This window comes from Terrapene carolina, unplaced genomic scaffold (genome assembly GCF_002925995.2).
Source record: "Terrapene carolina triunguis isolate 2854851 unplaced genomic scaffold, T_m_triunguis-2.0 Scaffold138, whole genome shotgun sequence".
In the NCBI taxonomy this organism is placed as follows: Eukaryota; Metazoa; Chordata; order Testudines; family Emydidae; genus Terrapene; species Terrapene triunguis.
Window position 1 is genome coordinate 6,740,863 of NW_020664489.1, and position 13,492 is coordinate 6,754,354.

The 13,492-nt window shown below is 44.1% G+C and overlaps 1 protein-coding gene across 1 annotated transcript in view; it reads right to left on the minus strand.

The window, feature by feature from the left end:
* Window positions 1-3,311: 3,311 nt before the first annotated feature.
* Window positions 3,312-13,492, minus strand: part of CRYL1 (crystallin lambda 1) — a 74,300-nt gene continuing 64,119 nt past the window's right edge. The window contains exons 10-11 of the mRNA XM_026653413.2: window positions 6,347-6,453; window positions 3,312-3,785 (exon numbers count right to left, since the gene is read on the minus strand). Coding sequence (XP_026509198.1) covers window positions 3,672-3,785; window positions 6,347-6,453 — 221 coding nt within the window. The 3' untranslated portion in view covers window positions 3,312-3,671. The remainder of the gene's footprint in view (window positions 3,786-6,346; window positions 6,454-13,492) is intronic.

Consider the following 13,492-nt stretch of genomic DNA (forward strand, 5'->3'; position numbering starts at 1 on the left):
CTGCAGAGGCGGCCACGAGGTGGGGAGTGGCCTGAATTGTTTCCTCGACAACTGCAGAGTATGCATGCCCAGCTAAAGGAGTGTGGCCCGCGTGTCTTTGAGCCCATTCAGCCTCACATCCGTCTGCTCTGCAAAGAGTCCATTCCCATCAAACAGAGGTCCTGGATGGAGGACTGCATTTCCTGGGACAGGCCTGCAGTTTGAAGCCATGAACTGCGCCTCACAACTACTGCCGACGCGACCACCCTGGCCGCCGAATCGGCTGCATCCCAGGCCATCTGGAGGGAACATCTAGCCACTGTCGTACCTTCCTCTACTACTACTACAAACTCTTGGGACAAGTCCTGGGGCAGAGAGTCCTTAAATTTCCTGAGGGAGTCCCACAGATTAAAGTTATATCTCCCCACTAGCTCCTGGTGGTTCCTTCTGGGTTCTCAGATGACAGTTTTTACAAATCCGACACTTGTCCTTCACGTGTGATTCCCCCAAGCACTTCAGGCAGCTGCTATGGGTGTCACTCACAGGCATAGGCCTGTTGCAGGCAGAACAGCACTTAAAACCTGGAGACCGGGGCATGCCCTGCCTGGGGCAAAGTCCCCGCTGGGACTCTAACTCACTAACTACACTATTTAACAACAACTTGTTAACTAACTGTAAACAAACTATTTACAGGGCATTGAGAAACGAAGACGGGAAGAACTGCTATCCACTTGCCAGGCAAGGGGAAGGTGCTCCGACCAACCGTCACGGGCGGTCAGAAGGAACTGAGAGGGTGTAGGGCCGGTGGTGCCTGATGTACCGGTGCATGAGAGCGGCACTCCAGAGGGCGCCACAACTAACCCTACGGATACCGCTAAGGCAAAAAATCTCTGACAACTGTGCATGTGAGCGCGCACACACTGAGAATGGAATCAACATGAGCAAGCACTCGAAGAATGGTATTTTCAGAGTGGATGGGAATCCAGCAGAGGTATTGGAATCACACTGATACTGTCACTCTCGAGAGCTCTATCCTACAGTATACTACCTCCCTTTTTGGCCACTGTTCTGCACTGTGTCCCTCCTTCCCAGGCTTTCCATGAGGCAATTTGACAGGAAGTCACTCACTGCTATTAAATGCCTCGCACTTGCACTAGGCGACAATAGTGCATACATGGTGACTAACATCCATATCTAAGAGACTGTGCATTATTTCTTGATGATTTGATTCCAAACTGACCTCGGCAACATTTTTAATCAGCACACTTACACCCCTAACAGAGTGCACCATCTCAAACCAATGTTCAGTGTAACCAGAGCTGTAACTATACATTTCAGCGCCCAGGGTGAGCAACCATATTTGCACCCCCTAGGCGACGCATGGGGGGACACCAGGACCGGCTCCAGGGTTTTTGCCGCCCCAAGCGGCGGAAAAAAAAATAAAAAAAAAGCCGCGATGGCAATTGCTATCGGCACTCCAGCGGTGGCTCCACCGCGCTGCTTTCTTCTTCGGCGGGAATTCGGCGGCAAGTGCTTCCCTCCAAGAGGGACCCGCTGCCGAACAGCCCGATGTGCTGTCCCTTCCCCTTGGCTGCCCCAAGCACCTGCTTGCTGGGCTGGTGCCTGGAGCCGGCCCTGGGGGACACGCAGGGTCACGTGCCCCACAGGATGGGTGGCCCGTTGAGGTGAGTCAGGAGGTGAAGGTGGCATTCCCACCCCGAGCCTCACCATGCAGGGCTAGCCCCACCGAGTCCCGTTGTGGCTGGTGTCGACGGCCTGAGTCGCCCCCTGGCTTTGCGCTTTAGGTGGCTGCCCCACTTGCCCCACCGTGGTTACAGCTCTGAGTGTAACCAGTAAAATATCACACAGGACCTTTGTGGAAATCAGTATATTTCATTACAACCTTTTATTCATGAGCAAAGAACAGAAATGGAGGCAGATATTTTTGATATATTTTCAAAGATTTCAAACAAGCTAACGCAGAGCAACTAACCAGCTAAGACATAGTGAGACTGTTACTGTGGACATGCACATAGCAAAAAGGAACTAATCTTATGTTTAAAAAGAGTTATTAAAACCTTCTATGACCTTGTCTAGAATAGAGAGAAAGGTGTTTTTAAAATTATATTCGCTAACAGGATTTGAAGGATAGCCACTGCTTCACACCTTATACATTATGTGGTAACCTAGGTTACAATATGACCAGCTATTGGAATCTGAAAGATGTTAAGCAGCGGCTACATTAAGTTCAAATCATTCTTCTCTATTATTTATATTACACTGGTGCCCAAAGGTTCAAATCAAGATCAGGGCCCTACCATGCCAGGCACTATATAGACCCATAACAAGAGACAGTCCCTGCCCCAAAGAATGAACCATCTAAACAGACAATGGGTGAGAGAAGACACAGGGACACAGAGAGGAGATGTGACTTGCCCAAGGTCACACAGCATGTCAGTGGCACAGTTGGGAAGAGAACCCAGGTCTCAGATCAAGGCCCTGTCCACTAGACCCTACTGCCTCTTAAGTTAGCTAACTCAATTTAAAAATAACTCTAACCACCTTTTTAGCTCTTCTAGAGAAGGCCTAAATGGGACACACTTATTTTGAGTAGCAATAAACCACTGGTGACATCAAACTGCTCACTTTGGTCAGGACAAAGTCATGGGCTGTCAAGCGCATAGCCTGAAAAACTGGGTGAGGCTCTGATGAATTCTATAGGAGCTGGGGGGCAAGGAGGGATTCTGCTCTATTCTATTCAGGTACTTATGCCGTGTCTATCACCATGGTATCTAAGTGCCTAAGGGAGGGGGGGAGGGAAGGAAAAAGTAATTCTCTCACCAAGATTGTGGAAGAGCTACAGAGCTGGGTTGCAGCAACCCCTGAAGCTATTGTGCTCCTACTCTGTGGGGAGAATGGCCAGTGGACCCCTCCCCTAGTCTCCCTGGGAGGGGTGCAAGGAGGTTCCCTGTGTGCATTCCACAAATTCTCCTCTCACCCCAATGCAGTCGAATTAGTCAGAGCTCACCATGCCCACAGAAGGTTCTGGAGAGCAGAATTTGTCCCATAATGACAAATAGCTGATGTTTGCCTGTTCCTGGACCCCAGCAAATGCAAGCGCTGCTGAGGCTACATATCTCCAAGCAAGATTATAAAATGTATAATTTTAAAAACTATTGTGTGCCCGTCTATTATACAGTATTAATAATGTTGATGCTAGCTAGTATTAAAGAGACAAGGTATGTGAGGTAATATCTTTTATTGGACCAACTTCTGTTGGTGAGAGAGAAGTTTTTTGCGCTTACACAGAGCTCTTCTTCAGGTCTCTCTCACCAACAGAAGTTGGTCCAATAAAAGATATTATATCACTCACTCACCTTGTCTCACTAATATCCTGGGACTGACAGGGCTACAACAAATCTGCATAAGCTAGTATTAAAGCATTTAGAATAATCATATAAAAAGTTTTTCATGCATTAGTTTCTTACGCAGTTCCTGTCACTAATTAATAATGTAATGACAATTGGATTACATTTTGAATCACCCTCTGCATTCGCACATGGGCAAAAATCATTGCTTGCATATTGAGTCACCTGTTCTGCAAATACAGATTTTTGCCTGTGGAAATGGAAGCACCCACTTTTGTGGAGATATGCCGATAATTTGCCCTTGTGTATTACAGAGGATGCAACTCAGTTGGATTTCATTTGTTTTTTCAACTTGGCAAGACCCATAAGACATTCATCTCTCCATGCTCTCCTGGCATTTAGATGTTCTGGATCAGCTGGAGTTTTTTCACTCATGGCCTGAAATAAAGAAAATAGAAGATTAAACCTCATGTTGAATGTTGGAAATTTCTTACCAAAGATTGTTTTTGACGGTTTTCTCCCCTCTTCTGGTTAACATTCATGCTGGTAATTGTCATATGGGTTCTGATTCTGTTGACGACAGACAGTAGGGTCACAAGGACCACTAGTTGCCTGTTTAAATCCCTTGCCTGTTTAAGGCCAACATGCTTCTTTTCCATGGAAAGGAGGATACCATTAATTCATACCTTTTTTCTTTTTGCAGGCTGTCTGATCCACTAGTTAGAAGTTAGTTAATCTCTATGGTGTACAGTGAGGATCTGTACTTGGAGGTGGGAGCTCTCACCTTTCACTGTAGTTTGGAGAACATTCTGGCCTAACATTGGTAGTGGTATGTCTACACTAGAAATGCTAGAGTGGCACAGCAGCTGCGCCACCATAGTGCTGTAATGTAAACACTTCTTATGGCGATGGAAGAGGTTCTTCCGTTACTCTAGTAAATCCATCTTGCGGAGAGGTGGCAGTGAGGTTGATGGAGGAATTCGTGTGGTAACCTAGCGCTGTCTACATCTGGGGCTTAGGTTATCTTAACTCCATCTCTCAGGGATTTGACCTTCTCACACCCCTGAGCAACACAGCTAGGTCAACCTAACATTCTAGTGTACACCAGCTCTCACACAGGGCCATGTAAGTCTATCAGCAGCAACTTAGCATTAACCTGTCTGCTTGGTTTGCCCATGAGGCAGCTGTCAAGTCCTTCTGACAAAACTCTTTTATTAACTACGAAGGAGGAGACCCAGCCTTGGCCTTTTAGGCAGCTAGATACGTGCTCTAATCCAAGAACACATGTAGGAGTTTGAAGACTTAATTTTTTTTTACTCCTCATAAACCATGTTTATGAAGGTGTCATTTTTTAGGAGTGCAGCCTTAGAGCGATAAAATTATAAGGTGAGGCACATCCAAGAAATGAAGCTATCACTTTTTGCAAAGGTGGAGTCAGGAGCAGGCTGAAGTTATTCAATGGGTTTCCAGTGCTAGAAACCATGACAAGGTGGCAGGCTGCATCTAGAGGCAAAAAACAACACCTAAAACAACATGCAGGAAAGTGGACCCTAGCATCTGAGTGCAAGGATTAAGGACCTGAAGATCTATATGTTAAATGGATCACTGCAAGAAGAGCAACAGTAGGTAACATGCTCATGCCAGTTGCATGTTACTGACTGATGTGCTCTTAGAGAGGGAAGTATTTCTCAAAGTGCAGAGATAGACCCAAGGCGATTTTTGCCAAAAGGAGCAGCCCATAGTTCAGAACTTTAAAAGATAAACAATGAGCAATATAACAAAAGCTGGATAAAACTTGAGCCCACGTCATTTGCAGCACTGTAATAATAATTCACAAGTTGCAGTTATTCTAGAGCAACACAGGGGGCAGAAAGCAGCATAAAAAGTGTTTAAAGTTTTGCCGTTGGGGAAGGTTCCTTGTAAGCCTAGTTTTGTCAAAGTCTTTGATGGAGCCCAAGGAAAAAGGAGACAGAATCAGCATGAGGCCAAAAGGGAATATCGCACTCCGAAAAGATCACAAAACTCAGTTGCTATGCTTCCATTTATAGAGGCATTAAGAAGGATGATAGATGGAAAGGCATAGTTTGCTATCTATTGTTGTTTCCTGATTTATATTGATTCAGCAATAAACCCATGTGGTGATTTTATATTTGAACTCACACTGGTGGAGAACTCAGATGCAAGACAAACAACCTGGGCCCCAATCCAGCAATGCACATAAGGAGGTGCTTTACTTTAAGCATGTGAGTAATCAAGTTAGCCATGTGTCTAAATGCTTTGCAGATTAGGGGTTTAGTTTGTAGAATATATAAATACAGGAGTAAAAAGAAGAAACTGTTATCAAATATTATTCATAACTTGTCACATAGGTATGCCAACAACCAGACCTCCAAGTTCAGCTCATCAGAACAGATAGACAGGAACAAAACATACGAAAGCATATCTCTTACTGTTGTGTACAACCACTAATTGTCTATGAACACTGTGAGATACATCTACACTAGCTTTCAGAGTTCTACCAAGGCATAGTGAAAAGCTTATAATAATGCTACATAGCTCTTAGATAGCATTTAAGGGTAAGCATGTCAGGGTAGTTAAGCACCGGAACAAATTACCTAGAGAGGTTGTGGAATCTCCATTATTGGAGGTTTTTATGAACATATTAGACAAACACCTGTGAGGGATGGTCCAGAGATAATACTTAGGCCTGCTTCAGTGCAGGGGGCTAGACCAGATGACCTATCTAGGTCCCTTCTAGTCCTAAATTTCTATGATTTTTCATCCATAGATCTCAAAGCGCTTTACAAAGGGATTTATGTTATGTCAATTCTATTTTAGCATTTTCAATCAGTCCAAGTGCATACCCTCACTGAGAAATACAGATCAGAGGTACTTCCAAGAGTCACTCAAACAAGTGATCACTGCAAAGAAATTAAAGCCAACATTTGTTATTTTGATGGTCCTTATGAAATCACATCAATCCAGGCTTGTTCACTCACCTGGCTGATTTGCTGCTCAATTTCACCTGAAAAATCTGGTACTGGCCCAAAGGTTTTCAGAACATGTATCATTCCTTCACGGTATCTCTCACAATAATTTGTCATTCCTAAAACAGGAGTGAAAAAATGTATTTGGTTTGTTCCAAAATAGAAATTCCCACAGTTTATTTCAATAATATAACCTTGTGCTTAAGGGCTGTCCTGAATAGATATAAAGTACTTTCAGCACTAGTAGTTTATGAGGCTGTTGCCTGTAGGACCACGGTGTCATTTGCTACAGAAGTTGACAGGTAAGTACGTAGTGAAGGAAACAGGAGAGAACTGCTGTACAGTCTTTGCTGTTGCAGTTGAATTGGTTACCAGTAGCTTGTGGATTTCTACAATGTGATTTGCAAAGCTGGAGTTTCAGGAGTAAGTTGGTGGGGGGAGGTTCGGCAGATTGGGGCAAAGCATGGCAATGAGCCATGAGACAGAGAGACACTGCCACTGGGGAGAGGGGTTGGGAAACAGTGACACTGGACAAAGACAGTCTCATGGTTAGGACTTTTGAAAGCCACCCAGGAGAACTGGATTCTATCCCAGCCACTCTCACTAAATTCCTATATAATGCTGGGCAAGTAACTTAGGCTATGTTTTTAGTTTTCACTGCAAAAAAAAGACTATTTTTATACTGAGATAGCTAACTTGAGATGTCTCCACTAGGACTGCACATCGAGAGAGCTAAGGCACTGTAATTTCTACCTCGAGGTAGTTAGTTAAGGTCAACCCTATACCGCCTGCCTCATGAAGGCACTTTACCAAAGGGTGTCCACTACTGGCAGATCAGTTTGCTCCCTTTTCCCAGACACAAACAGGCGAGTGTTTGACTCACAGTGGAGAGATTCATGTGTCCTCCTGTACTCCGGTTATGAAAACCCAGGGAGCTGTGTGGTGTAAACCTGGATATCTATGGTGAAGGTGGAATTGATGCAGGATTGAGGCAGGGGTGTCTGGGAAAGGAATGTCTGACACAGATCTTTAAAACAATTAAAAGGACTTGTACTTTTTTCTTCAGTCACCCCAAAGTGAGATGTTTCACAAAAATATGTATAAACCTGGTTCCTGCCCCAAGAAGCACGGAATCTACAATCAACACAGCACCACGAGTAAGGGTCACAAATAGAGCTGGCCGAAAAGGGGGAACACCTTTCCACAACTCTTTTCATTTTTTTAAAGAAAAGGTTAAATCCCAAAAAGAGAAGAAACATTAAAAACATGAAACTTTTTGCAGAAAGGGATTTTAAGAAAAATTCCATTTCAGGAGAGCCTAAACAGAATTTTTCAGCTTTACTGATCCTACTAAAGTGAGAAATAAATGATTGGCCGACGAGAGGATATTTCATGGCATGATCAGATAACATTAGTACTCAAATCATTCATTAGGTACTGCCATAATAGAGGCACAAAGTTCTTCCTCACCCTAGAGTAGACCATATTAAGTTTGGGAAGCTCTCACCTTTTGCTTGCTTGCCTATGGAGCAAACGTCTAGATCTTGATGAAAACTAGTTCCCTAAATGGTAGCACAAAACACTTCACCATTGAACCAGTGGGCATGACAATACAAATCATCTACACTGTTGAGTGAAATGTATTAATAACTATAGTTGAAACGTATGCTTGTTGAGTATATGAAAGCCACACCCAGCTATATTTTATGAAGCCCAGCAAAGAAAGTGACTATGAATCATTGTTTGTGGTCGATGTTTCTTTTTCATTTTGATATTTAGTGCTTTTTACATTTCACACCCTGTTCACCACAACCCTACCCATCTTGGAGAGATTTCTAAAATGAGCAAGAATGCCTACTAGTGGTAGAAAAATCGTAAGTTTCACCATAAAGTTGAGGGCCATGTGCTGCTCTTAATCTCCATCCAACTCCTGCTGATACCAGTGGAAATCCCCACAGTGGATGGTGGACAGCATGTAACCCTAAAACTGCATATTATTATTTTTACTCTCACACTACACCTCTACCCTGATATAATGCGACCCGATATAACACGAATTTGGATATAACGCGGTAAAGCAGCACTCCGGGGGCGGGGCTGTGCACTCCGGCGGATCAAAGCAAGTTCGATATAACGTGGTTTCACCTATAACGCAGTCAGATTTTTTGGCTCCCGAGGACAGCGTTATATCGGGGTAGAGGTGTATTTAGAAGTCCCTCGTAGTCTCAATATCCAGCACATGTGCTAGAGCACTGCTTCCCAAATGATAGGTCCCGACTCACCAGTAGGTTGCGGGAAGGGTCTAGGTGGGTCACACATGCCCTGGAGCTGCTCTCTACAGCCCCCTTTCCCACTACTCTTACATCCCCTGGGCAGCAGATAGCACTATGGGGAGCGGGATCTGGGTGGCAGCACCAGCAACATGGAGGAAGCGCCTTTGGGACATAGGTGGGACAGGGAGAGAATGCTGACTGTCTGCTCGCTGCTGCCTGGATCCTGCTCTGACTTTCCCTGGGCAATGGGCAGCAGTGCGGAGAATTGGAGCCAGGCAAGGGTAGCAGCAGCGTGGGCGGAAGCAGCTGGGCCAGCAAGCAGATTTGTCACCAGCCTGTTCTCGCCCCAGGAGAACTCCCACATGCTCTCATGCAGCAGGCAGCAGTGTGGGGAGCAGGATCCAGGCAGCAGCTAGAGGAAGATAGGGAGTGGCGGGGGTTGGCAGGGGTAATGGCTGATCCCCCAAAAAGAGAGAAAATGCAGTTGGTGTGTCACCTTCGTAAAAAGTTTGGAAACCACTGTGCGAGAGTTAGCAGTTTTAGGGCCAGATTCTGATTTTGGTTTCACATTTCACTAGTATAAATTTGGAGTAACTACACTGAAGCAACTGAGATCAAAAGAGCCCATATCCCCTCAAACCCCTTTTACAGATTTAAGCATTTAAAAAATTATATTTATGATCACTTATTCTCTTGTTTGACAGCTTATTTTTCACAGAGATTGAAGTAACTCTGAAAGCTTAAAAACAAACATATAATCTTACAGAGTCTGGACAAACTTCAACAGATTAACAGATAGTTCATTACACATACAAGGAGGTACTGTGTGTATTAAAAATAATACTGTGATAGATAAATGAGAAAAGACTCTAAAGTACTATATTGATGTTTACTGCCAGGTAAAGGGCTGATGGCATTTCTGTGTGGTGGTACCATGCCAAATCTTAAAATAACCAAGTCAGTGGTAAGGAACTTATTGGATCTGAAATCAACATTCACCATCATCATGTTAAGTTGGATGTCCTTATAGTACTTCCCTTGTTTTTATGGGCTTCCTTTCTGTCTGTCCTCATTCAGTTCTCAAGTTTCTGTCTCAATGCCGTTAGTGACTTGAAATTGGCATTTTGTTCTGTATTCATGACGATTGGCACAGTACTGTATGTTCAAATCTCTTGCTTAAATAATAGGGCAAAGTAACCTAAGCAATACCCTTTGGTCAGTCAATTTGAAAAAATTGGGGAAAAGAAAATAAGAGGCAGAGTAAGGGAGGTTGGGGCATTTGCAGGTGGGTGGTTTATAGGAAGATCTTGGGGTATCCTTCCCAAAACCAAACAACCAAAAGAAACCAACACTGTCCTCCAGGAGTATCCTTATGAGTCAGGTTCTCCTCTCCCAAAAGAGAAGAATATCACTCCCTCCACTTCCAAAATAAACCCATCTCTCCCCACACCCAAAATTTCATCCTTCACCCCCCTCCCAAATAATTCCATTTTTATCCCCACTAATTCCTCCTGTATCTCACCTCAGCTTCTCACCTCCCAAATCCTATGTTGACTCCCTCTTTGCTTACTGACCTGAAGCGTGGCTAGGTGTTAGAGGAGCTGCTAGGGTGGATTTCTGGCTAAAGAGAGATGCTGGCTGGCTCCAGGTAGCTGTTGTTGGGTTGGTAGGATCTGCTGGGCTAGGCAGACTGGAAAGAGGAAGGGAGAGTTCACCTACACCTCACCCTCTCCCCATTTGTTGCAAATTGGAAGGAGAAGCCGGTGCTGTAGGTCCAGAAGAGCTATCCTGGGGAAGGAAGAGGGACCTAACACTGCTAGTTCTCACGCTATCTAAAGCGGCGTTGGAAGAGCAAGGAGAAAGCTGGCACAGAATTGCAGCTGATGTCCATTGGTTGCAATGAGGCATGGCATCCAGCAAACGATGCTGTTAAATTCTCTCTGATGAGAGTCAGTGGCAGTCTGAGGCCTGGTCCACACTAAGCCCCCAGTTCGAACTAAGATACGCAACTTCAGCTACGTGAATAACGTAGCTGAAGTCGAAGTATCTTAGTTCGAACTTAAAAGTACTTACCGCAGGTCCACACGCAGCAGGCAGGCTCCCCCGTCGACTCCACCTACTCCTCTCGCAGAGCAGGATTACCGGTGTCGACGGCGAGCACTTCCGGGATCGATTTATCGTGTCTAGACAAGATGCGATAAATTGATCCCAGAAGATCGATTGCTGGCCGCCGAACCAGCGGGTAAGTATAGACGTACCCTGAGTCTGTCAGCTGGATCCTATATAAGCAGTTGCTTCGCACTCCCAGCCTGCATCAGCAGGACTGGGAGCAGATCGACATTCCAGATGATGAAAGGAAATGAGCAACCAGGCAAATGCCCTGTTGTCTGGTGGCCCAGTCCAGGCCTGTACTGAGTATGTGATTGTATTTTTTTTTAATGGAAGAATTATAAACAATACATTAACCACCTACAATGCACTCCCTCTCTTTTATCTTGTTCATTAATGTTAAAATATTGTTTTTGCCAAATGCTACTGCAAACCTGTTGCAGCATCTTCTTTTGTACATGGGCTACCAGTCTGCAGGGTCATCCTGTTCTGTTACAAAACCTTTGCCTCACCCAATCTCTATATCACTAGCAGTCACAAAGCAATCTAAGGCCTGATCTACATTGGGGGGGGGAGGAGGAGGAAATCGACCTAAGTTACGCAACTTCAGCTACGTGAATAACGTAGCTGAAGTCGATGTACTTAGACCTACTCACCGGAGTATCTTCACTACCGCTCCCCCGTCGACTCTGCCTGCGGCTCTCACAGCAGTGGAGTACAGGAGTCGACGGGAGAGCGCTCGGGGTCAATCGCTGCCCGCCGCTCTGGCGGGTAGTATAGACATAACCTTAGTATTAATCTACTAGTGGGATATACTCTGCTTTTACATAGTCAGCTTCTTCAGATAAAAAAAAAACCCAGTCACTTCACTGTGCAAGGTATTAACTAGAGCTGGTTTGAAAAAGGAAAAGTTCACAACACTTTTCATGACAACTGTTATTTCTTGCAGAAAAGATGAGACAAACATGGGTTATAATGAACAGATGCCAAGGCTGGACACTCCGGAGAAATGTAGAAGCCACCCTGTGTGTTATATACTTTTTCCTTTTTTTTAACGTTTACTGAGAGTTAAAACTGCATTGAAGGAATGTGCAGTGTGAGAATGATAGTCTAAAAAGATTAATTACATTTTTTTCATACCAAGAATAAAATTTTATGGATGTCCAGGTATAGTTTGGCTTCTGAGACTAGCCTAAAATCTTCTAGTGCTAACAAGGATTCTTATGACCATCAGCTGTTGAGTGTAACAATGTGAGTTAAGTGAGAACAGGAAAAGCCAGCTCCTCACAGTACAGATGATGATGGCAAAGGGGATTCTTCTCTTTCTTAACTTGCTTAAACAGCTCCACAGAAAAGACTATACTCATCTAAACAGTTTCTTAGGGACGGCGTGCCTGATCACCAGGTTACTAGCCAAATGAATACTCACAGACACTTGTCAACTGGCAACACAAACCCAGTTGAGAAAAACAGGCACAAGTGATCTTAATTGCATGATTGAAAGGAAAAGTTAATAAAGATGTAACAGATAAAGGTGCACACAGCTTCCGTGCCTTGCCATTTCATTACCTGTCTGCTGTACCAAGAGAAAATATCTATGTGATTTATATGCTGAGTTATAAACCCGGAAGAGGATGGAAAAACTGCAAGAAATCAGCAGATCAAAAATGAAATTATCTAGAATGGACCTTGCTCTCCGGAGTGGAGCTTCGCAAGAGTACGCAACAGCAGACAATTTAAGTGGTGTTTAAGTTGACTGGTATGCAACTGGATTGGCAAACTGAAGGATCTATATTGAGGATCCATAATTCCATATTGGTACCAAAATTGCCTATTCAGAGAGTAGAGATGTAAGGCAAGTTTCCATCCTGTGACTAATTGAAGATATAGACTTAGGATAAAATTTATAACTGTGCCATTATATTCTGTGATTATTTCACTACTGTGTGATTATATTTCATATATATATATTCTTGGTTTGCAGTGATTTGATTTTTATTTCTTGATATTTTCACATTTTGTGTTAACAATTTTTTTAAATTTTGTAACACCACCTTTATTTTCTGTAATTTACCATTTTTTGTTCATTTTATTGTGGTTAATAAAATTAACAAAATTCTAAAGATATCTTAAATCTGTATTTTGGCTAAGCAAGCTCATGCTTCAGGGCTTCAGCCTCCACCTGCAGGGGTCAGGAAGGGATTCCCGCAGAGTATTCTGGGAGGTTTATTTTTTAAAATCTTCTAAAGCATCGAGGATAGTCCTGGCTGCAGATTGGACACTGGGGTGGGCCAGGGCATTCTCTCTTTCTCAGGTACGTGGCTGGCTGGTTCTTGTTCACATGTTCAGGGTCTAACTGATAACCACATGTGGGGTCAGGAAGGAATTTCCCCTCAGGTCAGATTGGCAGTGACCTCGGCGGTTTTCGCCTTCCTATGAAGCGTGTGAGTGCGGATCATTTGACAGGATTATCTGGGTATATCTCACTTAACCATTTCCCTTCCATTGCAGGGGCTTCGGGCATTGGTGCACCTCAGTCCCTCCTATTCTCTGCCTGTGGCATGTATTAGTCTAGTCTCCTGTGGGCTGTAATACTTTGGTCTCATTTCAGTTGTTGGGTTTAGTGTGCAAGTGATGGGTAGTGTTGGTGGCCTGTGACATACAGGCGGTCAGACTAGATGATTTGGTGGTCTCTTCCGGACTTAATATCTATCACTATGACCAGGGCCGGCTCTGGCTTTTTGGCTGCCCCAAGCAAAAAAAAAAAAAAAAAAAC